Raw genomic sequence first — 26,020 nt, 5'->3', positions numbered from 1 at the left:
AATTATTGAAAAAAATGCAAAAAAAATCACCATATTTAGGTACTTTTTAAAGGTCTGGATAATAGATATATCTCTTAAATATAGCATTATCTTGTTATATTTTGCAAAGAACATTATAAAAAAAAGAAAAAAATGCATTTTGACATTTTTTTTTACCTTTTGGCAGGTTGCCAGAGAGGAATATGCAACAGATGTATTAGATAACTTGCATGTAGTACATGTACTCAGTAGGTGTTTTCTCTCAAGATCATATTTATTTTTTTCAACTTTTAGGATTTTTTTAAAGGTGCATATCAGTTCTAAGACAAGTAAAAAAAATTTAGCCTGGCAAATATTGGGAAATTGGTAAAATAATGCTCCCAAATATCTATAAAATGCACTAATTGTAATAGTTTTTGCCCCTTAATATTTTAACTAAAACTGATCAAAGTAGACTTATATTCCGGACAATAACTTTAGTTTAAGTGTATAAATCTTTATGATTTTTTTTTCAGAAGGTTCAATACCACAAAAGGAAGATTTGGATCGATTTTGGGGATGATGGTCCCAACCGTTTAGGAATTAAGGGCCCAGAAGGGGCCCAAAACAAGCATTTTATAGTTTATGATAATAACTTTTGTTTAAGTATTTCAATTGCTTTGATATTGTATCACAATGTTTAAAACCACACGTAGAAGGTTTGGATTCATTTAAATGGGTCATGGGTTCAAAGTTAGGGATTAAGGGCCAACAAGGGGGCCAAAAAACAAGCATTTTTCTAGTTTCAAGACAATAACTTGTGTTTAATTGTATGGATCTCTCTCAAATTGTACCACAATGCTCCATATAACAAAGGGGAGGCTGGGATTTAGTTTTGGATTAATTGTCCAAAATATGTAGGAATAAGGGGCCAAAAAGAAGCATGTTTCTAGTTTCCAAAGAATAACTTGGGTTTAAGTATACGGATCTCTCTGTAATTGTGCTACAAGGTTCTATACTTGAAAGGAAAGGATGGGATTGTGTTTAAGGGTTATTCCTTAAAGGGGGTTTCAATAAATGGGGGGGGGGGATTTATAAACAATTTTTTAAGGGATTTCTTTTTTTTTCAAAATTTTTCAAATTTCCAATTTTGAAAATTTTCAAGAAGAAATCTTCAATTGCACAGTATTGTGCAATAGATTTGTTGATCTTTGATCATATTTATTTTGTAACAAAAACCTTTATTTTGTCAAAAATGCAATCACAATTCAAATTCAGACAGCATCAAGCTTGAACATTGTGACCAACTTTAATTTGCCCCAACTGTTCAGGGTCAAACCACTGCGGTTGTATAAAGCTGCGCCCTGCGGAGCACCTGATTTTCACATACTTTCAATTGATGACAGTCTTTTAAAAAGATTGTTATATGAAACAGAGTTGTGAACATACTTGTACTTCAAAAAATCTTCCTCTTTGAAACTTTTGATTGGAATGCAACCAATTATAGGGGCAATCACTCATTGAGTGTCTAGATTCGAAATCTGTGTCTATTAGAGCGTATGTAAAAAATGTGGCCATTTTTTTTCATCTACGAAAAAAGTTTATATGTGCATATATAATGTGCCATATAAAAGTTTTTGATTTATATCTCAGATTAAATAAAGATAAAAGAAAGACATTTGAGGTGACCCTACTTCTTCAAAAATCGAAAGCTTTTCCAAAATTATCTTGAATGTTCCCTCTCCAAATAGCATCTCTTTCCTGTTTGTTGATACTTTGAGATTTTGATTTTAAGTCCCCTAACGGCTAACGTCTAAGTGGACTTAGGTTTGCACTGCGTTTGTCTGTCTGTCAGTCTGTCTATCTGTCATTTCGGCAAATCAAGACTTTTTGTGCTTGTAGATTTTGATTTGATATTTGGTTTATTGATTTATCATGACAAGTTACAGGTCGAATTCATTATTCATGCTTTAAGCTTTTCTCTTTGTTCAGTTGAAGCATTTTTTCTAGAATTAAATTTTTGATGAAATACTTATTCATTAGAAAATTTCTGTTCAAACGGAAATAACTCATTTTTTTAAAGACAAAATGGCATTTTGAATGTTTTTCCTTTTCTTTGGTATTTGGTGATTCAGTTTTGTTCCAGTCTGATATTTGTGTGCAGAGTTGTGGTCTTTGGACATAGGAAATTCACTTAAGATAGTCAGAATTCAACAAGTTTTTTTTTGTTTTGCTTGAAGATTTTGTCTCGATATTTTTATGTAGTTTACACCATGACAAATTATAGATCAAACTAAAATTGTGTTCCATTACAATGAATTTGTAACGGGTTGGGGACTATGTATTGTCATGTATTACTCACAGAATGCTTGTTTTTATCCAAAAAAAATCTGTTGCTGCAAAATTGTTTAATACTTAGTTAAAATAGATATTGATGACTTTATTACATTTTGTATGTTAAATTTTTTCAGATCTATCAAACTTTTACTTTTTTTTGCTAATACCTTCATCATGTTCATTCATGACTAAAAACTTGTATTTAGACCATTTTGCACGTTTTTCTTTACGGTAGACCACCATAATAGTACATGTATAGAAACAGTAAAATCTTACCATTTTAATGACAATATAAAAAAGAAGATGTGGTATGATTGCCAATGAGACAACTGTCCACAAGAGACCAAAATGACAAAGACATTAACAACTAAAGGTCACCGTACGGCCTTAAACAATGAGCAAAGCCAATACCGCATAGTCAGCTATAAAAGGCCCCGATAAGACAATGTAAAACAATTCAAATGAGAAAACTAAAGGCCTTATGTATATAAAAAATGAATGAAAAACAAATATGTTACACATAAACAAACGACTACCACTGAATTACTGGCTCCTGACTTGGGACAGGCACATACATAAATAATGTAGCGGGGTTAAACATGTTAGCGGGGGATCCCAACCCTCCCCTAACCTAGGACAGTGGTATAACAGTAAAACATAAGAACGAATTATAAAAATCAGTTGAAAAAGACTTAACTCATCAGATGGACAAAAATACAAGTGGACGTGGCCGGGTAATTGTATATCTGCTCAACAGTTTAACCATTTATCTGTGTATATTTGTTTTTATACAACCGCAAAAAATGAAAAATTTTGGTCGTATATTGGTATGACGTTGCCGTTGACATCGTCGTCGTCATCCAAAGATATTTGGTTTTCGCACTATAACTTTAGTTTAAGTAAATAGAAATCTATGAAATGTAAACACAAGGTTTATGACCATAAAAGAAAGGTTGGGATTGATTTTGGGAGTTTTGGTCCCAACAGTTTAGGAATTAGGGGCCAAAAAGGGTCCCAAATTAAACTGAGTGATTTCATCAAAAAATGAATATTGGGGTTCTTTGATATGCCAAATCTAACAGTGAATTTAGATTCTTAATTTTTGGTCCTGTTTTCAAATTGGTTTACATTAAGGTCCAAAGGATCCAAAATTAAACTTATTTTGATTTTAACAAAAATTTAATTCTTGGGGTTCTTTGATAATGCTGAATCTAAAAATGTACTAAGATTTTTTATTATGGGCCCAGTTTTCAAGTTGGTCCAAATCGGGGTCCAAAATTAAACTTTGTTTGATTTCAACAAAATTGAATAAATAGGGTTCTTCAATATGCTGAATCTTACCATGTATTTAGATTTTTAATATTTGGGCCCGGTTATCAAATTGGTCCACATTGAAGTCTAATGGGGTCTAAAATTGAAATTATTTGATTGCATCAAAAATTGAATTCTTGGGGTTCTATGATATGCTGAATCTAACCATGTATTTAGATTTTGGATATTGGACCATAATAGGTAAATGTCAAATTAAATTTTTTAAAGTTTTTAAGTTTAAGTTCTTAGACCACACTCATTCTGTTGTGTCAACTATTTAATCACAATCCAAATTCAGAGCTATATCAAGCTTAAATGTTGTGTCCATACTTTGCCCCAACTGTTCAGGGTTCGACCTCTGCGGTCGTATAAAGCTGCACCCTGCGAAGTATCTGGTTATTACATGTGGTTATGAAATAAATTTTATTGCAATTTGAAATAGTTGTGTTTGTCTCAGCTGGTAGTAATAGGCCATCTGTATTTTACATGTCTTATTCCCAAGCCTCAAATTGCTAGAGATTACATTCTAGGAGGAAACTTAACATAACTGTTATGTCCACTGTTCTCCCAGAATTGACATAGGTATAACGAACTGGTTTATGTCAGCGTCACAAAATTTCAGTTTCAGTTTTATCAGGAACTACTAGGAGTAGTCTTTTTATATTTGACATAAAGCTTTATCACAATATACAAAATATAGCACTTTTCTAGGTAAGAGGCACAGTTCTATGAAATTCACAAAACTATTAAATCTTCATCTTTTCTGGAAATAGATAACATGGATGTACAAGGCTGCGCAGTTTGTACAATTTTGTCTACATTTTCATACTATTTTAGAAAAGAAAATACCCCGATTTCATCTGAAGGAGACGTGCTTAGAATTTTTAGTACTTTTATGATAGTATTTTTGTCTAAATTGCAAGGGGTTGCATTCATGTTGAGTCTCTTATATGTTAAACAGTTTTATGAATCATTATCAAATACAACATGTTTTAAAAATTTAAGACTGAACTCAATTGTGGCCAGTTTGAATTTAGACAAAAAAGCGTCTAAAAACTAGACTATTATAAAATGCTAAAATTGTGAAGAACTCATGATGATATTACCTGATGAGTGTGCATAGTATTGTAAATAAAACAGCCCATTTTAAGTTACTAAAGTAATTTACTTTTGAATAAGTTAAGATTTTAAACATATGGTAAAAATGCTCAGTTTAGGGGCAAAAAATGCAAAAAAGCGATTTTCCCGGGTTTACTCCTTTAGTATATTTTATAATTCAAACTAAGTTAAACTTGGTTTATTCAATTAATATAACCAGTAAACATTAGTCTAGTCATTATTTTTCTTATATTTTGACTATTACATACTTTTAAAAAGTTTCTAATGAAACAGATAAAAAAAATAAAAAATCGGCAAAATGGCCATCACGCCTATCTTTAATTATTATTTTCTCGTAAGAAGGTATCATTTGCCGAGCACCATTTTCTTGCATTTTGTAGATAAATGTATAAGCTTCATGAAATATTACATTTTATTGAAAATAAAACATGATCTTACAAGATTCAAGCCTTTAAAAATATACAAATTTTGCTGAATCGGCACTTTTTCAAAACCATGCAATTTCAACCTGTTAGTAGGGGTATTGAGAAATCTCACAACTTTTTGAAATATCATAATTTCCTTTCATTTTAAGTTGTTAGATAAGATATTTGTTATCATTAAGCTGTATTTTTTCTATAAAACAAAAAAAAATCAGGTCAAAATACCCTAAAATAGGCTTGAAATGGCCATTTGTCAGTACAGAAATAGACAATTATCGAATGTTCGGCATACACAAGTAATGGCTGAATATTTTTTCAAAATATTTTGCACAAATAGTTATTACATATAAGGTATCTAAAATACAAAATATCAGTCTGATTGGAATATTTTGGATTTGGACCATTTTGCATGGTTTTATCACAGACTGGCTCTTAAATAAGTGATAAGGTGTTAAGTGTGGAAGCTTTTCAGATCTGTTAGACACGTTATTCCCCCTTTCCAATACTTTCAAATACCAGTATGGAATCACTAATACAACAAACAATGCATTCTTATTCTATTTATAACCTCATTCTTTTAATTGTCAAATATTGACATGTTTTGTCATGATTTTCCCTCTGAGCACAGATACATTTCGATTCTACTATCACATCTAAATTGACCTTAAAGTAGTAGACAATCATATAAAAAAACTGAATGTATGATAAATAAATTTATAACCAACCTGATTATAAATTTTATACTTCATGTGTGTTTATCCTTCACTATGTACACATGTATACATATATGCACACACACACACACACTATATTATTAATTATATGATTTTAGTTGAAGAAGAATGATTCCTATCGTGTAAGTCTTCATGCACTCACAATTTGTTGTTGTCATTTTATGGCTGACTGATTTAGATACAATGTGCAATTTATAAATAATAGATATGCAATTGGAATTGCACATGACGAATTTAAAGAAGCACCTGTCAGCTTTGTAGACTCAGATTGAATGAATGATATATATATTGTAAAAAAAAGTGAAAGAATTTTACATTTTGAAATTTTAATCAAGTTTATAAGAATTGGTGGAGGCAATTAAAGTAGTAAGATTTAATTATAGAATTATATACAACATTAACTTGTATTCATTTAAAGTCAACAGCTTTCAAAAATGAAATTTATTATTTAATATACCTAGATGAACAATCTTAGCATTTAAAGGAAATTTTCTACCAATTTTGAAATGTAATTTTACTCATAATAAGTCTATTTAAATTATCATTTTGCTAATTAGATTTTGAAATACTATTCAAGTGTTTGTTTAAGATTGTTTTTTATGTAGGAAAGGCTAGTTTTGTAAAGTATCGATTCATGTTGATGTCTAATATTATTTATATTTGGGAAAGAGACAGGGACTGCGCTGTGCATTACCAATGTTGCAATTTGCGCTTTTTTTATTTCATCTGGGGACAAATTACATTGTTGATCATATTTACTTCTTCTATGTACTGTGTATAATGCTTCAAAGAAGGAGCACAACCGAACAAAGAAAGATAACCCAATTTTACTTTCTCCTATCATTGAGATACCTACTTAAGGTGAGACCTAACACTACAGGGAGATAACTCTGTAAAGTCAGCTAAACGTTTTAATTACGTTGTGTTGTAAAAGAAATATTAAGCTTTTCAATGATCAAAATTGGTGTTTGTCAAACTGCTATATAACCAGTGTAATTTTTCTGGGTCAAAGTAAATACTTTGACAAAATTTTAGGAAAATTAAACGAGCCAAATTAATTTTAGTGAAAGTGTTGGGTACCACCTTAAGACATGTCTATATAATTCTGGCTTTAGAATTTATATGTTCAGGTCTTTTGAATTATGGCACTAGTTGAAGAGGGTAGCTTTATGGGTAGGATGCCTTTTGTCATCTTTTTCTGTATTCTTTTTTTTTAAATCAAATTTTCGATATTCTGTAATATAAACACCTCTTATTTTGTTTTCTTCATTCAATTACACATCATTTTTTTTTATATTTAAATTTAAAGTAATTTTCTCTATTCTGTACCATATACAGACCAAAAGCAAATTTGTATTCTTCTACAAAAGAAAATAAAGTACACATAATGTTTTGTTGTATGTGTGTACACCCTTTGCAATAACTTACTTAGTGTACATGTTAAATGATGAAAAGTGCAGGCTGAGCGCATAAGAAATGTAAATTAAACAGTTTAAATTTTGGTAGAAGAAATAAAGACTAGCTGGTTCTAAAGTTTGCTCCAAGTTTTCAAAACTGGCGACAAAATATAGGAGCAGGCAATTTTTCTGGCTGCAACTTTTTGGGAGCCAGAGCAGCCCCTGAATAGTGGCAAGCTTTGTAACATTTCTGTATATAATTGTAAAACAAGTTCACATTAGACATGTTATCTGTTTCACCTAATGGTTCAGGGAAGATTCACCAAGATCTACTGTGTACTGTAATGGCTAGCGTAGTATTTAAATTCTAAACTGACATGATATAGATATTTGTATGGAACAGGATATACCTAATTCTAAAACTAAAATTAAAAAAAACACATGTGGAAACTAAGGATATATATTTGATTCATGCAATATCTGTCTTTCTTATAGTTATACATGTGTTACCTTTATCATTTGGTATAACGATTTACTTGACAGAAAACAATTTCTCTCTACATTTGCTTAAAAGTGATATTATTAGGTTAGGATAGTAAAACTTATTAAAACTGATGATTTTCATACTTATAAACATAAATTTTGTTTTAAATGCCTAAGGGCTGTTCCAGAATTAAAGGTATGGGGGCAAAGGAACACACTTATTTACGACATCAACCATCCAAGAAAGGAATATTTTTCAGTTTACTTATCATTCTTATAAATGCAACCATCCATATAATATTTAGTTAATACGTGTGCCTTCATCCCCCTTCCTGACCCCACCAGATAATTTGTGGAACAGCCCTAATAATATGTTCATCATATGTCTTGATAAAAGAAAGAAGTTCACTTTAAACATGTTTCCCTTTCACACAGGGTTAATAGAAGACAGGTTTCACTGTTTGTTGAAATGCTGTATTTTACATGGGAGGAATGTTTCACTGTAAAATATTACTTTGATTTTGACAGAATATAAGTCCAACACCGAGACCAGATAGAATAAGTAAAGACTATGAAAAAGAATATCCCAGTATAGAGATAGAAGGACGTACAACAGTACGCAGGATTCCTGAGAGAGAGAAAGATAAGAATAAAGAGAAAGATAGGAATAAAGAGAAGACTAAAACTATTGAAAATGTTAAACTGGATGGAGAGGTGAGTCCATAATTAAATGTATTAAAGGGTTTTTACAGTCTTCGCCATGGACTGATTTTACCACAGGTTGGCCCCTTATGCTTAAGAAATAATTCGTGGCAGCCATAGCTTTGTTTTCATTAACCATGGGTTGGGCATTTATATTCGATTATTTTGCCCTGAGCGTAAGCATTGGTGTACATAAACCGAGGGTTTTAATATCGAAATTTAATAATATTAAGCAGTATAAATAAGTTGGTTGTAACGCTGAACAGCCATGTTTGTATATTACTGCTTTTGCGCTAAAGATAGATATATTGTGATTATACTGGTAGACGATAATAGGTTGTCATATTAAAATAAATATTTTACCACGAGCACCAGTGTCCCGTAAATAAGGACACAATTACATTGAAGTGAAAGAACCGAGCAAGCTGAATCTGTGACATACAATATAGATTTTGATAAATTTAAATGACATTTTACGTAAAAAAAATAGAGAAAAAAAAGAGAGGCTTATATCACATTTGAGCATCAATTGTTAACATTTCCCTGTTGTGATATCGGTTTCACAATCATGCATTTTCCCTTAAAATGCTTATATTCGTATGTCATTGTTCAATGACTTCAAGCAGCCCATTAGTAAAAATGCATATCTCGTGGGATTATAATTGGAATAGCCCAAACATTGAATGTAAAGTTTCTTTTCAATGTCCAGTGCGCAAAATAAAAAAAATGATAAGAAATGTTTGCTGTTGTAGGAGGTTTGTAGTGATGATGAATGGGAGGGACTGATTGATGCTACTGATCAGGAAGGGGATCCAGAGCAGGCTATACAGATGCTTAAAGATAGTAAATTCCACGCTCGACTGAATACCAGGATACAGAATAGTTCTACACAAGTTTTAGATGGCATGCTGGAAGGAGCAGCTAAATTGAAATCAGTTCTCAGAATTATAACTAATTTAATTACACTGAAATGGTTAGTATATATAAAAAAGAAGATGTGGTATGATTGCCAATGAGATGACTCTCCACAAGATACCAAATGACTTAGAAATTAACAACTATAGGTCACCAAATGGATAAAGCCAATACCGCATAGTCAGCTATAAAAGGCCCTGAAATGACAAATGTAAAACAATTGAAACAAGAAAACTAACGGCCTAATTTATGTACAAAAAACAAACAAAAAATAAATATATATGTAACACATCAACAAATGACAACCACTGAATTACTGGCTCCTGACTTGTGAGTATAGCTTATTTCAAAATGTCATTGCATGAAATCTTAATCATGTTACTGATGTTTTAAAAATATTTTACTTGCTCTTTTAGAGTGGCATCTATATACTGTTTTGCAATAATGCAGGATTCACACATTGCCGATTATTGCTCCCGTTTGAGATCAGACAGCGATACGACACGAAAAGTGAAAAAGTCGGATTAGTATCCTCAATTATCTGGAATGTCCTATTATTGTCTGAACGCAGTCGTTTTAGTTCGTAACAGATTCCTACTGGTCGGGAAGGGTCCGAATAGTTCGGCAAAGCACCCCGACAGTTAGGTGCGTCCCGTAACATTCGGGGAAACTTAGCCGATTTTGTCTAGTCAGATTACAATCGTGCCTATGTCGTGACAGTTTCTGCTGTATCGGATCGAATTCCTAACAATGTTCTGTGTATTCGGGACGGTGTCCTGTGGAACGGGAATGATCTGGAGAAGTCCCGACAATAACAGAATACAATACGACTGAGACACCAGACAAAGCCGTTTGCAATGCGATAGAGCGGACCGTGATAGGATTACGTTCCGACAGTACCTGATCATCCCGATTATGCCGACATTTTTCGAACGGATAACTTCCGTCAGCGTCGGTTCACTGTCTTGTCACTATCTGATCTCTGTCGGATTACATTCGGTAGAATCGGGACGCAGTCGTGACAGACTCGGTCGAATTTTACCTGGCGAAAGATACAAATCGAATTTCCATCCACGATTCACAGGATCTTGATCAGACTTTTGACAAATTTTAATCGGGAATGGTCCTGTCAAGGACGGCATTAAAAATCGTGAATGTGTGACCCCAGCTTAACCATTTGAATTAATACTAGTTTACTATATTTGAGGGATTTATTATATACTGCAGTTACTTATAGGGAGTATGTTGGAGTACATACGTTCCATAAAAAAGGGGGCTGTCACTTTTTCATTAACCAAATTTTAGGTAAGATAATGGTTTACTTTTTTTAAATTGTTATTTGGATGGAGAGTTGTCTCATTGGCACTCACCACATCTTCCTATATCTATTATGTTTAAAATTATAATACAGTGATTCAAAGGAAACTTTTTTTAATGGCAAATTGATTAAGATATTTTATTGCATCAAAAATGAAATATTTAAATGATTTATATTTTCAGTGACTTGAAGTGGATCTTGACTTTTGTGAAGGCTTTATCAATTCCTCAGCAGCCACTTAAAATGATTCATAATATTCTGAGTAAACCAACAGTCAGACAGGTTAGTATTTTAAAGTACCAGTCTTTGTAAGAATCAGGCAATTTAGGTAAAAATCAAAACATGATCAGAAAAAACCCATCGAGCTAATCATGCTATTTAATACTAATCATCATCCTGAGTTAAAAATAATTGGTCTTTCATTTGTGTGTGTCTGGTAATATCAAATAACTTGATTAGAAAATTGGTTAGAATGATAGCAAATTACAGAGTTATCTCCCCTTATTCTTTATTTTCTAGTGCATTTCAACCAAATTGTATCTTCTATTACCAAAACAGAAAACAGAAATGAATGTTATTTTTGTGCATAACTACATTTTATGAACTGAAATCAATGTCAAATTGGGTGGGTTTTTTTTGTCATGTTTTCACCACTGCCTGATTCTTAGTCAGACTGGCACTTAAAGACTGAAGTACTGAAAAGCAAACTATTTTCACACTCTGATACTTTTTAATGTTAAGCCTTTTCTGGATGACTTTCGATTGTTCACGCATCGGTGACAATATAATGGAATTTGATGAAACTGTCATACAAGTTAGAGGTTTAATTAGCTATAAAATCAAGTTCAATCCACCATTTTCTACATTTGAAAATGCCTGTACCAAGTCAGGAATATGACAGTTCTTGTCCATTCGCTGTTGATGCGTTTTGTTATTTGATTTTGCCATGTGATTATGGACTTTCCGAATTGATTTTCCTCTAAGTTAAGTATTTTTGTGATTTTACTTTTTATAGCAGTTTCAGTGTTCTCCCCAGGATTTTTGGATAGCGCTGTGGTAAGCGCATAATTTTCGACAATTCTCAGTAACTTGATTGTGGTGCGCGTTTTGTTTGTAATTGATTTGATGTGTTTTTATTATATTATGCTATTGATGTTTTCTCTTGTAATGATGTCCTCATCATGCTCATGATAGTTACAATGTACCCCTTTGTTTGTTAATGTTTTTGTCTGGATACACATGATATAGAAGAAGAGTCTTTTTTTTCCTCCATTGTAAATTCATATATTAAATCCTCATACTATCAGTGTATAAAACTGAAGGAGAAGTCTTTTTCCATAATGGGTCTACACCAGACTACCTATGTGAAGATTTCTTAGCACTAACAGGTAATGTTGCAGAACATGTAGGACAAACAATAAAGTCATTGTCAGCTTCTGTTTGGTTTTGTAACCCACTGTAGCAGTGTACAGTTTACCTTACGACGTTTGACAGGAATTGACATTTTTTTAGCATAAAGATTTCTCATTTTTCTGAACTTAACGTTTTATGATATTTAAATGGCCTCATCCAACTGAACATCGAGAAAGTGAAATTTCTCAAGTCGTATCAGCTTGGGGTTTGTTTTTCTAATCATATCCTCTCAATTGTTTTCAAATGGTAGAATTTCTGACTAAACAATTATAAGTTTGAATAGGTGATAATTAATACTTCAAAGACTTGCTCATTTTTGGGGTTCGTATGGATAGTAAACATGGTAAACCCGGCAAATAATTTGTAACAAACCCCGGTGTTTGATCACAGGCACTTGTTTCTATACTTTGGAAGACCCACTATCGACGTATATTTACGTAAATATACGTTGATAGTGGGTCTTCCAATGGATAGAAACAAGTGCCTGTGTGTTTGATCATTTTTAAAATCCTCGTTTGTTCAAAGTTCGTAAAACAAGTTTGTGAGTGTCGTCGGGATATGCGGTCAATTCATTTCATCTCATTTCATTCATATATGCCTCTATATATTCTTTTAATTGAAAAAATAGATGTCAATGTCGAAATCTTTGTTTATTTTGATCTTTCAAAGATGCCATTTTTATTAGACTGGTCCCGCGGAGTTACTTTAATATAATATAATTCATTCAAAAATCGTAAACCAGTCAATCACGTGATCCGAAGAGTAAAATAAGCGGGAAATTTGAAAAAATGAGAAAAAAAATAAAGCGACACGGTTGAGTGGGATAGCGCTGCGGTAAGAGCAATTGGACAGCGGGAAATTGAAATAGCGCTGAAAATCGCGGCGCTAAAATGGCCTGGGGAGAACACTGCAGTTTTACAATTTTTTTATACGACCGCAAAATTTGAAAAAATTTTCGTCGTATATTGCTATCACGTTGGCGTCTGCGTCGTCGTCGTCGTCGTCCGGCGTCCAAATACTTTTAGTTTTCGCACTCTAACTTTAGTAAAAGTGAATGGAAATCTATGAAATTTTAACACAAGGTTTATGACCACAAAAGGAAGGTTGGTATTGATTTTGGGAGTTTTGGTCCTAACATTTTAGGAATTAGGGGCCAAAAAGGGCCCAAATAAGCATTTTCTTGGTTTTCGCACTATAACTTTAGTTTAAGTTAATAGAAATCTATGAAATTTTGACACAAGGTTTATGACCACAAAAGAACGGTTGGGATTGCTTTTGGGAGTTTAGGTTTCAACAGTTTAGGAATTAGGGGCCAAAAAAGGGCCCAAATAAGCATTATTCTTGGTTTTCGCACAATAACTTTAGTTTAAGTAAATAGAAATCAATGAAATTTAAACACAATGTTAATGACTACAAAAGGAAGGTTGGTATTGATTTTGGGAGTTTAGGTCCCAACAGTTTAGGAATAAGGGGCCAAAAAGGGACCCAAATAAGCATTTTTCTTGGTTTTCGCACCATAACGTTAGTATAAGTAAATAGAAATCTATGAAATTTAAACACAAGGTTTATGACCATAAAAGGAAGGTTGGTATTGATTTTGGGAGTTTTGGTCCCAACAGAATAAGGGGCCCAAAGGGTCCAAAATTAAACTTTGTTTGATTTCATCAAAATTGAATAACTGGGGTTCTTTGATATGCCGAATCTAACTGTCATGACTGTGTATGTAGATTCTTAACTTTTGGTCCTGTTTTCAAATTGGTCTACATTAAGGTCCAAAGGGTCCAAAATTAAACTTAGTTTGATTTTGACAAAAAATGAATCAGTTAGGTTCTTTGATATGCTGAATCTAAAAATGTACTTAGATTCTTGATTATTGGCCCAGTTTTCAAGTTGGTCCAAATCGGGGTCCAAAATTAAACTTTGTTTGATTTCATCAAAAATTGAATAAATGGGGTTCTTTGATATACCAAATCTAACTGTGTATGTAGATTCTTCATTTTTGGTCCTGTTTTCAAATTGGTCTACACTAAAGTCCAAAGGGTCCAAAATTAAACTTAGTCTGATTTCAACAAAAATTGAAATCTTGGGGTTCTTTGATATGCTGAATCCAAAAATGTACTTAGATTTTTTATTATGGGCCCAGTTTTCAAGTTGGTCCAAATCAGGATCTAAAATTATTATATTAAGTATTGTGCAATAGCAAGTCTTTTCAATTGCACAGTATTGCACAATGGCAAGAAATATCTAATTGCACAATATTGTGAAATAGCAATTTTTTTTTTAATTAGAGTTATCTTTCTTTGTCCAGAATAATAAGCAAGAAATATCTAATTGCAAAATATTGTGCAATAGCAAGATTTTTTTTTTAATTGGAGTTATCTTTCTTTGTCCAGAATCAACTTAAATCTTTGTTATATACAATATACAATGTATATTCACTTTTTACTACCAACTGATAAATTATAATAAATAACATTCAGTGATAACAAGCAGTTTTTTTTACATCTTAATATTTTATGATGTATTTAAATGAGTAGTTATTGTTGCAAACTCCATTAGAAATTTTAATTGAGATTAGTTTTGGAATAAGGGAAAGGGGGATGTGATTAAAAAAATTGGGTTCAATTTTTCTCATTTGAAATTTCATAAATAAAAAAGAAAATTTCTTCAAACATTTTTATGCCCCACCTACGATAGTAGAGGGGCATTATGTTTTCTGGTCTGTGCGTCCGTCCGTCTGTCTGTCTGTTCGTTAGTCCGTCCGTTTGTCCGTCCGTCCGTCTGTCCCGCTTCAGGTTAAAGTTTTTGGTCAAGGTAGTTTTTGATGAAGTTTAAGTCCAATCGACTTCAAACTTAGTACACATGTCCCCTATGATATGATCTTTCTAATTTTAATGCCAAATTAGAGTTTTTACCCCAATTTCACGGTCCACTGAACATGGAAAATGATAGTGCGAGTGGGGCATTCGTGTACTGAGGACACATTCTTGTTTTGAGAGGATTAATATTCAACAGCATAGTGAATTGCTCTAAGAGAAAACAAAAATTTTAAGTTCATTAGAACACATTCATTCTGTGTCAGAAACCTATGCTGTGTCAACTATTTAATCACAATCCAAATTTAGAGCTGAATCCAGCTTGAATGTTGTGTCCATACTTGCCCCAACCGTTCAGGGTTCAACCTCTGCGGTCGTATAAAGCTATGCCCTGCGGAGCATCTGGTTTCATTTGCTTTCTTGTTGATAAGTTCAAGAAACGATCCATTAATGACATATACATTTTTAAAGGTTTTTACTGTATAGTATTGCATAGGTAAACTGCTTTAGAATATAAATGGGTTAAAGTATTTGATGTGAATTAAATAAGATTTGCAATGAAATTGAAACTCAGCAAAATGAAAAAGAATCATGTTTCAATTGTTGAAAATTTAATGGAACTTTTATGTTAATAATGAACATTGGTAAAATTACTCCTTGACAAAATCAGATATTGGAAAAAAATAATGTTATCATTACTTCTTGTATTAAGAATAAGAAGATGTGCTAAGAGGGATTGTACCTGATATTCATATGATGAAGACATAATCTTTCAATCAGTTTAATTGAGGTCTGGAGCTGGCATGTCAGTTAACTGCTAGTAGTCTGTTGTTATTTATGTATTATTGTCATTTTATTTATTTTCTTTTGTTACATCTTTTGACATCAGACTCGGACTTCTCTTGAACTGAATTTTAATGTGCGTATTGTTATTCTTTTACTTTTCTACATTGGCTAGAGGTATAGGGGGAGGGTTGAGATCTCATAAACATGTTTAACCCCGCCGCAATTTTGCGCCTGTCCCAAGTCAGGAGCCTCTGGCCTTTGTTAGTCTTGTATGATTTTAAATTTTAGTTTCTTGTGTATAATTCGGAGTTTAGTATGACGTCCATTATCACTGTACTATTATGCATATTTTAGGGGCCAGCTGAAGGACACCTACGGGTGCGGGAATTCTCGCTACATTGAAGACCCATTGGTTGCCTTCGGCTGTTGTTTGCTCTATGGTCGGGTGGTTGTCGCTTTGACATATTCACCATTTCCTTTCTCAATTTTATGTCAAAAGATTTGCTATGGTTGCGAATGAGACAACTTTCCTCCAAAAACAAAATGATGTCAAACTATGGTTATCTGCTCTTTGTTCGGGTTGTTGTCTTTTTGACACATTCTCCATTTCCATTCTCAATTTTTATAACAGTATGGCCTTGGCCAATTAGCAAAAGCCATAACCCATATAGCAAAAAAAATGTAAAATAAGAAAAACAAGAAAGCTGATAACCTGAAGTACATAAAAGCAATAAATAAAAACCAATAAGATTTACAAGTAACAAATGACAAGCACTGAATTACAGGCTCTTGATTTCGGACCAACACAGAATGCAGCAGGCTTTTATCATGTAATTTCAGGTTTTATACTATGTTATACAATTTGAATCACAAAATTCACATACCACACTTTTTCTATTTTTAGCAACCCTGGTGCCAGCAGATACTGATAGACTTAGTGATAACAGTTAATGCCTACTTTGCTAGTGAGGTCAGCTGGAACGAGGACATAGATAAAGAAGTGTAAGTGTTTATCCCTCTGTTTTAATTTCAGTGAACACAAGAAATATAAATAATTACATTTATTTATCTACTTTTCTTTGTATGATGAAACATTGATCATTGGCGGATCCAAGGGGTTCCGGGGGTTGGAACCCTCTTTTTTTTGGACGATCAATGCATTTGAATGGGAGCATATAGCTGGAACCCCCTCCCCCCTTTATTCTGGGTTGGGAACCCCCCCCCCCCCCTTTTCAAAATGGATGGATCTGCCCCTGTTGATAGAGTTTTCTGTTTCATAGTTAAAATGTTTTTGTTATACCTTTGTATCATTATTAGTTGAGAAGGGGAAATGCTATATATATAGCATGCAAGATTATAGGGAAAGTGCCATTTTACAAAATCTTATAAGATTTTAATACAATGCTATAAAAATAAAATACAGAACAGTTTCTAGGTAGATTTTGGTTTTGACATTAATAGTTTATTTTTTTCTCTGCATTCTAGTTGCTATTAATTTGTAAGGTTACAAGTCTTAAATCATTCATTCAAAATACTAGAAAATAACATTTTTTTTCCACTTAGAACTGCAATTGGTGACAATAACGTGTTTTTTCTCCAAAAAACAGGAATAAAATGTACACAAAACCATCAAAACACTGATCATTCAAAACAGTTTTTGTGCACAAACTATGAAAAATAAAAGCAAAAGATACCAGAATGACATTCATCAAAAATGTTTCAATGCTTGTGAACAAACTATGAAAACAGCAATCCATTAAAAAAGTGTATGTGCACAAACAATAAAAATTGATTTTTCCAAGAAAAAATTTTTGAAACAGTATCTCTTCCTTGTAAACAACAGTTTCTATGCATTTTCCTTTTATACAGAGGACAACTGTACTTAAATGCCATGACAGAATACATGTCTTTAGTTCCAAAGTTACTGAATGTGTCATCAGACGAAGATCTACGCCTCAGAGAACAAGTTATTTTGGTAAGTGTCAACTACTTAATCATGTTGATTATAAAAAATTGTGAACAAAGTAGTTGATACTAATAGGTATAAGGTTTGACGGCTACATTTAGTAAATATTTTCTCAGTTGAGATAAGAAAGGACTGAGATGTTTACAAATATTTTACCCATAATTGTAAAATAAGTGAATAAGAAAAGTAATTGTTGGCCACTATAAGTTACATCGTAATTTTTACACAGACAGCCTTTAGTTATGAATAAGGTAGACTTTTTATTTGTTTAATTGTAAAATAACTTTGACTTACATTTTCTCCTGTTTTGACCATTATTTTGACAATGTTCAATTAAACAGTATTGCAATATAAACTCTCAAACATCTTTCACATGTAATGACTCCGTGTTAAAAGACAGTACTTTGACCTATAATGGTTTACTTTTACAAATTGTGACTTGGAAGGACAGTTGTCTCATTGGCACTCATACCACATCTTCTTATATCTAATTATAACTGCAATGATTCAAACATGCATGTAGCTTTTGACTTGTGTGAATTAGCACTTGGCATATTGTGTATTGTAACTCAGTGAAGTTTGTGTCTTAGATGTTTTTTGGTTATCAACGTGGTTAGGTTGCTGTCTTATTGAAATTTATACATTGCGACTCTTTTTATTAGTTTTTTATAATACAAAGCGCATGCAATACTAAGATGTTTTATTTCACTTGCAGTGCTCAATGTATACATGTGAGGCAATGGAAAGAGACAAATTAAAGATTGGGAACCAGTATTTTACTCATCTGGCTGCTAAAGAAACTGATGCTATTGATGCTATACTTGCTTGCTGTAAATTAGAAGAAGCTCGCTTAAAAAAGTTAATAGGTAAAAAAATCTTTACTTTTATAGAAATATTTATCTATATAGCTAGTTACTGTTTTGTATATGTAGCAAATAGATAACTATTTTGAAAGTTCTGGCAGTAACAGACTGGATGTAGACACATATAGATTTTGATGCTATTTTCTGATGTCCGCAATCTGTTTTTAAGCATAATTGAATAATTGGCTACTTTAATAAGAAAAGAAAATATAAAGTTTTATTTGTTCAAGAAGAGTTGACTTCCGTTAATTCAGAAATTATTGTGTGCATTTTTTATTGCCAATTTTGAAGAAAGCACTAAAATGTGAGATTAAGGTGGTACCTCACACTACAGGGAGATAACTCTGTAAAGTCAGATAAACGTTTTAATTACATTGTGTTGTAAAGGAAATATTAAGCTTCTCAATGATCAAAATTGGTGTTTGTCAAATTGCTATATAACCAGTGTAATTTTTCTGACAAAACGGTTGGTTCAAATTTTTTTTTAATTTTTAAATTTTTGTTAAAGTGTCAAAGTAAATACTTTGACAAAATTTTATGAAAATTAAACGAGCCAAATTAATTTTAGTGAGTGTTGGGTACCACCTTAATTATTGGGATTTCAGGAAAAGTTACGTATAGTCTTATGTATCTCATACCAGAATGAGACATCTTATATTTGGGATACTCTCAAAGTCACATAAATAAAAACCATGCAATGATTTGTGAATTTACCGGTACAATCTTTAGAAATAGTTTTGTAAATTGTAAACTTTTTGAGTTATGCCATATTCACCTCCGAGAACTTATAAAAATATCTTTCATTTTAAAAAAATGTGACTTGTTTTCAATAAATCTACTATGTACATTCACTTCTGATCACTTTGGATGGGTCATCCTTTCTGGCTTGATGGTAAGTTAGATTCAGCAGTGTGGAAAGGAATTGAATTTTGATGCCCCGCCTAATAAGGGTACTATTTTTTTCGGTTTGTTCATCTGTCCTGCTTCAGGTTTAAGTTTTTGGTCAAGGTAGTTTTTGATGAAGATGAAGTCCAATCAAATTGAAACTTACTACACATGTTCCCCATGATATGATCTTTCTAATTTTAATGCCAAATTAAATTGTTTACCCCAATTTCACGGTCCACTGAACATAGAAAATTATAGGTCGAGTGGGCATCTGCATACTATGGACACATTCTGGTTTCTATTTATTTGTTTTCATATGAGGGAAAATTAGTATGAGAGGTTAGAGTTTAAATTAGATGTAAAAGAAAGAATGAGTCTTCACAAATTGAGGTGGTACCTAACACTACAGGGAGATAACTCTGTAAAAGCAGATAAATAATTTAATCACGTTGTATTGTTAAGGAAATGTTAAGTTTCTCAATGATCAAAATCTGTGTTTGTCAAGCTGTTATCTATTCAATATATTTTTTCTGAGACAGTGTGTGGTTCAAGTTTTTTAAAATTGTCAGGGATCTCCATGGCCTGTTTAACGATGGCGCCCCGCCATTGTTCAAATGTCATGCGCCATCGTCAAATGACTCGCGCCATCGTTAATTTGTCTTGCGCCATCGTTAAATGTCTTCCGCCATCGTTCAAAACTTCATCTTTTTTGTAGCCCGACGCCATTTTTTTTACCAATTATAATCAAATGCATGTAATTGAATAACCCTTAGGCTTTTTATGTTATAATCCAATACAGTTCTAATGCCTGAGGAATATATGGATTAAGATCGCTAATCACTTGTACCTGAGCTTGTACAGGTAGATCAACAAACCAGACACGAGAATACTATCTGAGGATAGAGGATTCATTTGTCAAAATGATCAACTAAGTTTTAGCAAATGATTATGATAATTTAGATTAAACAAATAAATTAATAATCCAGTTACAAAGAAAACAGTTTAACAAGTCGAACACGTGCTTTGTTTTGACTTACGCAATCAGCATCCCCCTTTTTTAAGAAGTACAAAATAAGACGCAAAACAGTAAATATTATTTCAACGCAAATAACTCGAGTACTGCTGTAACGATAATTTAGAATTACTTTCAAAGTTTAAAAGTAAAAACTTTAAATATTTCCTGTAAAGAAATATCGTATCGTAATTCCGAATTCATTTCGTATATTACAATCAAATTGATACATCCGCGTTTCCGGTTTCTATTCAGACTCGAAAGATACATGTTGCACAGCATCAATTTGCCAGATAAAGTCATTAAAAACCTTTTCATTTGTCAACGTTTGCTTTACAAATCTCTTTAACCTTTTATATAACCCGTACGAATCGTTTTGTTGTTGCTGCAAATCAGCCATACCGGTAATGGGTTCTGAATTTGACAGTGTCCATGAAAAATAAGCTCCACATCATATGATTTTTAACCCCCATAACAATTACCAAAAATACAAGAAATCTACATGGGGACCTTCATGACAGCTTTTGGTCATTCTCGACTAAGGGCTTGGCATTTGAATGGTTAAAAACGGCAATAAATGAAAATATTGATACTTCTAATTCTAAAATGAAAATTCAAATAAATATAATTGAAATAAGCAATGAATTAGCATGTTCACCATTCCTTGTATGGAGGGATAAAATACTTCCGATCGCGCTACACTGTACAACGTAGACACGATTTGTAATGGTGAAAGTTCCTCCATGGTTCAATTTTCATCCATGGAGATCCCTGATTGTTATATCAAAGTAAATATATTTTGTCAAAATCATATAAAAATTAAACAGCCAAATCCAATTTGAGTCAGGGTGTTTGGTACCACCTTAAGAAGCTAATAGAACGATTCAATGTAAAATCAACATTAAATTATTTTTGAGATATGGAAAAATTTACACATTTTTTGTGTTCTAATACTTATTATGCTGATTGTAACTAAAATGATTTCTATAGAATGGGATATACTAGAAGGTAAGACGTTATTGCACCACATTTATTATTACTGCATTCTTAAATTTAGTTATTACATAGATAAACAAACTTATGATAACTTTTATTAAACTGATTATGAATATGGAAAAATGATTTGAGACTCAGTTTACTCAGTCATCTAAACAAGATAAGGTACCATGTTATTATTCCAATTAAAGAGCCCATGGAGATTCAAGTAATTTATTACAATAATTTTGTATTAGCATTAGCATGAAATGCATTTTTATGAACAGGCCTCTTTTTAATTTTGATGATGGTGTATAAATCTATGTAATAAACAAATTAATTTCTCTTTGACCAAGTTTAACATAGACCTATTCCATTAAATTATATTGGAAGTTTTAAAATTACTTTTTAATATTTCAGCATGGATGGTTTCAGTTAAAATAACATTCCTTGCATATTTGAATACATTTGCATGGGTGTTGGATATTATGAAAAAAAGCCTTATTATTTTACATGCAAGTTTTTATCTTGAATAGTCTGAAATACACTGTTGAAAATCATTATCAGACTCAAATGTGCATGGCACAGTGTAGTGTTCCACGATTAAGTACAGTCCAATAATTGAATGAGAAACTGCTGAAAAATAGTTTTTTTTAAAGTCAATAAAATGAAGGGGGAAAAAAATTTATGCAGATATTTACTGATAAAATTTCTTGATTTTTTTTGTAATGTAAATAAATTAAATTACAGTAGACTAGTTTTTTCTTTGATTTATAAATGAAGATATGAATGATTTAGATGCGTTTTGAAATTATGTATTTTACTGTTCATTTAAACATTAAGTTAACCCTTTCATCCATGGATTTTTTTTTACATACTTGATTCGCATAGGATTTTTTAAATATAAAAAAAATCATCAGGTTTTAAAGTCCTAATGCATTGGGAAAACAAATATTTCATCAATAAAATTCCAGTAGGATATTCTCATGAATATGCTTTATAAATTAGATACAAATTTTTATTAACTCTGATACAGATTTTTAGTAGGAGAACATTTTAACTGAGGCACCACACAGGCGTCATTATGGAGTAAAGGGGGTGGCGTCAAAGGCGTCATTTTGGAGGAAAGGGATAACAAAGCATATTAGGTGTCTAATAAGGTGAAATTCAAGTGAAGTACAAACTAACCTTTATAAATATCTGTTTATTGGTCTGAGGAATCCATTTGTAGATTAATGTGTGATAAATTTTATTGAACATCCAAACTTGTATAAAATTATCTAACTAACACTTATTATATTCTGTTTCTCATTCAACAGATGAGTATTTACTTCACATTTAGATTCAGTACTTCACCTTTGACCTTCAGTGCATGGCCTTTGACCTTCATAGCTTTGCCTTTGACCTTTTCTTGATCCTATGCCTTCTATGGAAAAAGGTGAACCTGTTCACTTCAATATACTTTACAAAAGCATTGCTTACCCGCATGCATTATTAGAATTTCGTTGATGATTGAAATGTAATGAAAAACCTTGAGAGTATACAAGTCAGTTGTTAAAGATCTGTTGTTAAAGATCTTGAAAGCATGCAAGCAATGTGTGTAAGAGATAAAACCCCAAGAAAGCATGTAAGCAGGGACTTGATGCTTAACTTTATTTTAATACTTGATAGGTTTTACTTCTTAAATGTCTTGAAGATGTTTGCTTTTCTATTTTCCATGCTTGTGTTGCTTTTTAAATTTTTTAAGATTTCCTTGTTTTTGCCAAAATATCATTCTGCAACAGTATAGGTGTTATAAGAATTGTTTGTGAGAGAAAACAAATTGTGTGTTTGTTTGTATGTTGGTGTTTATGGCCACTTTCAGTATTCTTGGCTTTATCATCATGGCCAGTTTTTATTAATGGAGAAGACAGAGTGCCTGGTCAGAGACTACCAACCTTCAGCAGTTAAACAGACATTCCTTTGTCAATTAAAATTGTGTGGTTTAGAAATCACAACCTCAGAGGTTGACAGACTCAATTAAGATTGTGTAGGTTAGAAATTACAACCTCAGAGGTTGACAGACTCAATTAAGATTGTGTAGGTTAGAAATCACAACCTCAGAGGTTGACAGACTCAATTAAGATTTTGTAGGTTAGAAATCACAACCTCAGAGGTTGACAGACTCAATTAAGATTGTGTAGGTTAGAAATCACAACCTCAGAGGTTGACAGACTCAATTAAGATTGTGTAGGTTAGAAATCACCTCAGAGGTTGACAGACTCAATTAAGATTGTGTGGGTTAGAAATCACAACCTCAGAGGTTGACAGACTCAATTAAGATTGTGTAGGTTAGAAATCACAACCTCAGAGGTTGACTGATGAGTGAAAACTGTAAATGAACTAGTCTATTTAGACTGCTTGACCACTAAGGCACCCTCATGGAAACAATCAGAGGTGGTCGTTCATGAGACATGAGTGTACCAGAAAATAATTTTTATATCAAATGAACACAGCTTCAACTTCTACCCTTCATATAGACAGTAAATTCGTTTGTTGCATACCAATATTGTTCATTATTTGAAATTGGTAAATTGGGTTCTGTAGATTCATCATTATTAATCGTGACTTCGTGGAGTACTTTTTGTAGATTTATTCATTACAACAAATTTACTGTTCAACGAAGTATTTAATTTAATTTATTTTTGGTGTCTGATTACCACTTTTAAGCACTGCATTTAGGCTATCTCGAAAACAACCGACCTTCGATAGGAAGTAACAATCCTAGTCAATTAAGATTGGAGTCAAGTGCAACCGCACACGCTGGTTGAACTCACAATCTCAGTGTTGACTGGCTAGTAATTACAGTAGTAACTAATTAGACCACTCGGACACCAAGGCCCCCTTCAACGAAGTAAATATATCGTATAGGTTGTCAGCTGATTTTAACATAACCAGAAAATATCCATGAAAACACAATTTTTCCAAAATCCACGAAAAATTGAAACGGTGCCTAGGAAAACAGTATATATTGTGTCAATATGTTGGTGTTTCATTTGAACAAACTGTACAAAATGGTGTTTATAGACACTGGATAAAGATATAATATTGATTCATTTTCTTATAGAACTTACTGATGGAAATGAAGATATGGCAGGGGAAAGAATGGACATGCTTATCTCCCTTGGTGTGACCACAGTGGCTGCCATGGTTAATCTGCCTCTAACTGCTGATGATGCTGTTGATGGTCGTAGAAAGGTAAAGTTATCTCCCTTGATGTCAACGACACTAGAACCTGTGATTAATCTGACAAAATAACGTCAGACAACAAGTCTTTAGTTACTACAATAGGGTTGTTCAAATACATTTGTCTTCTGATGTAATCTGTGAACAAAGAGTGAAACCTATGCCATGAACCTAAAATAAAGAGCAAAGGGGAGATAATGTTATATGATGGAGTTCAAATAAAGGGCAGAAGGACGCAAAACTAAATTCATGAATAAAAAAAAGAAATAAGGGAGCTAAACTTCACAGAGTTTAGAGAAAGGACAAAGGGGGACAACTTAAACATATTGAGTTCTGAAAAAGGTCAAATAGTTAAGCAAAACAAATAAAAGAGTGGTACTGTTAGTTTATGCTGGATTTATTGACTTGACTTGCTTCACAAATATTTCATGCTTATTCATGACGAATATATGCTGGTAATGTATGTCCTTTAATTCCTCTTACAACTTTTCATAGAATTGAGAGTGAAATGGGAATGGAAAAAAGAGACAACACATGATTTTTTTTTTTTATCATTTTAGATTGGACATTATTTAGGAGACAAGATGGCATGTAAAGGGAATGAAAAGCAGACAGATGAATTCTTTATGTTACTGAGGCATCCCCTCTTCTGTACAAATGTACTTAAAGTAAGTGCTGGGACTGGAAATATGATATACAGTCGACTCTCGTTATGTCGAAGTCAGCCGGACCAGATAAATATTTCGAGATACACGTAGTTCGACTCAAACGAACACCGGAAGTTCGACAATCTAAGGGACACAACTCTTGCTTAGCTTGGTAAAGCTAAAATAAATCCGGGTGAATATGGCAAGGGGATCGATATTCTAGTTTCAGATCTATGTATTTGTATGTCACAGTCTTTTATTATTATAATGACATTATTTTTACTTATTCAATTGTTTCAATTAAAAAAAAATCCTATGGCTTTTCCAAGAGTGTAAATTCCAATCGATAGTTTCGTTATTCAGGTCGGTTATAGCTGACAAAATTGTTTATTCTCGGATACAAAAGATTTAAGAAAATTTTGATTTCTATTCATTTTGTTTTATCTCACTCTTTCTTTTCAAAAGAAAATATAACAAGATCAAAGACGCCGTTTGAGTAGTTTTTAGGTGATCATCAACGGAAGCCATAATCCTCACTTTATACACACCCAAGCTCATTAGTGTAAATCACAAATTAATTGTTTTGTAAACATTTTAAATACTTTTTCATGAACATTAACAATGTATCACTAATTATTTATCAAAATTCTTTAAAACATAAATATTTGAGGTGGTTTTTGGTGTTGATTTTTTTATTGATATTTTCATTAGATTGAAGAACAAGACACCTAGC

At 32.4% G+C, this 26,020-nt stretch overlaps 1 protein-coding gene across 6 annotated transcripts in view; it reads left to right on the top strand.

Annotated features, from left to right (window-relative positions):
• The window catches only part of LOC143076525 (serine/threonine-protein kinase 36-like), an 81,088-nt gene that overhangs the window by 30,552 nt on the left and 24,516 nt on the right, over positions 1 to 26,020 (top strand). For 4 of the 6 annotated variants that reach the window (XM_076252349.1, XM_076252348.1, XM_076252347.1 and 1 more), the window contains 9 exons: positions 8,290 to 8,475; positions 9,216 to 9,436; positions 10,879 to 10,978; positions 16,616 to 16,713; positions 17,581 to 17,686; positions 18,393 to 18,543; positions 21,431 to 21,448; positions 24,522 to 24,652; positions 25,201 to 25,308. In XM_076252349.1, the coding sequence (XP_076108464.1) occupies positions 8,290 to 8,475; positions 9,216 to 9,436; positions 10,879 to 10,978; positions 16,616 to 16,713; positions 17,581 to 17,686; positions 18,393 to 18,543; positions 21,431 to 21,448; positions 24,522 to 24,652; positions 25,201 to 25,308 (1,119 nt within the window). The remainder of the gene's footprint in view (positions 1 to 8,289; positions 8,476 to 9,215; positions 9,437 to 10,878; positions 10,979 to 16,615; positions 16,714 to 17,580; positions 17,687 to 18,392; positions 18,544 to 21,430; positions 21,449 to 24,521; positions 24,653 to 25,200; positions 25,309 to 26,020) is intronic. The other 2 variants (XM_076252350.1, XM_076252346.1) reach the window with 1 other exon arrangement.

This window comes from Mytilus galloprovincialis, chromosome 5 (assembly GCF_965363235.1).
Source record: "Mytilus galloprovincialis chromosome 5, xbMytGall1.hap1.1, whole genome shotgun sequence".
NCBI lineage: Eukaryota > Metazoa > Mollusca > Bivalvia > Mytilida > Mytilidae > Mytilus > Mytilus galloprovincialis.
This window is presented reverse-complemented; position numbering and strand designations above follow the sequence as displayed.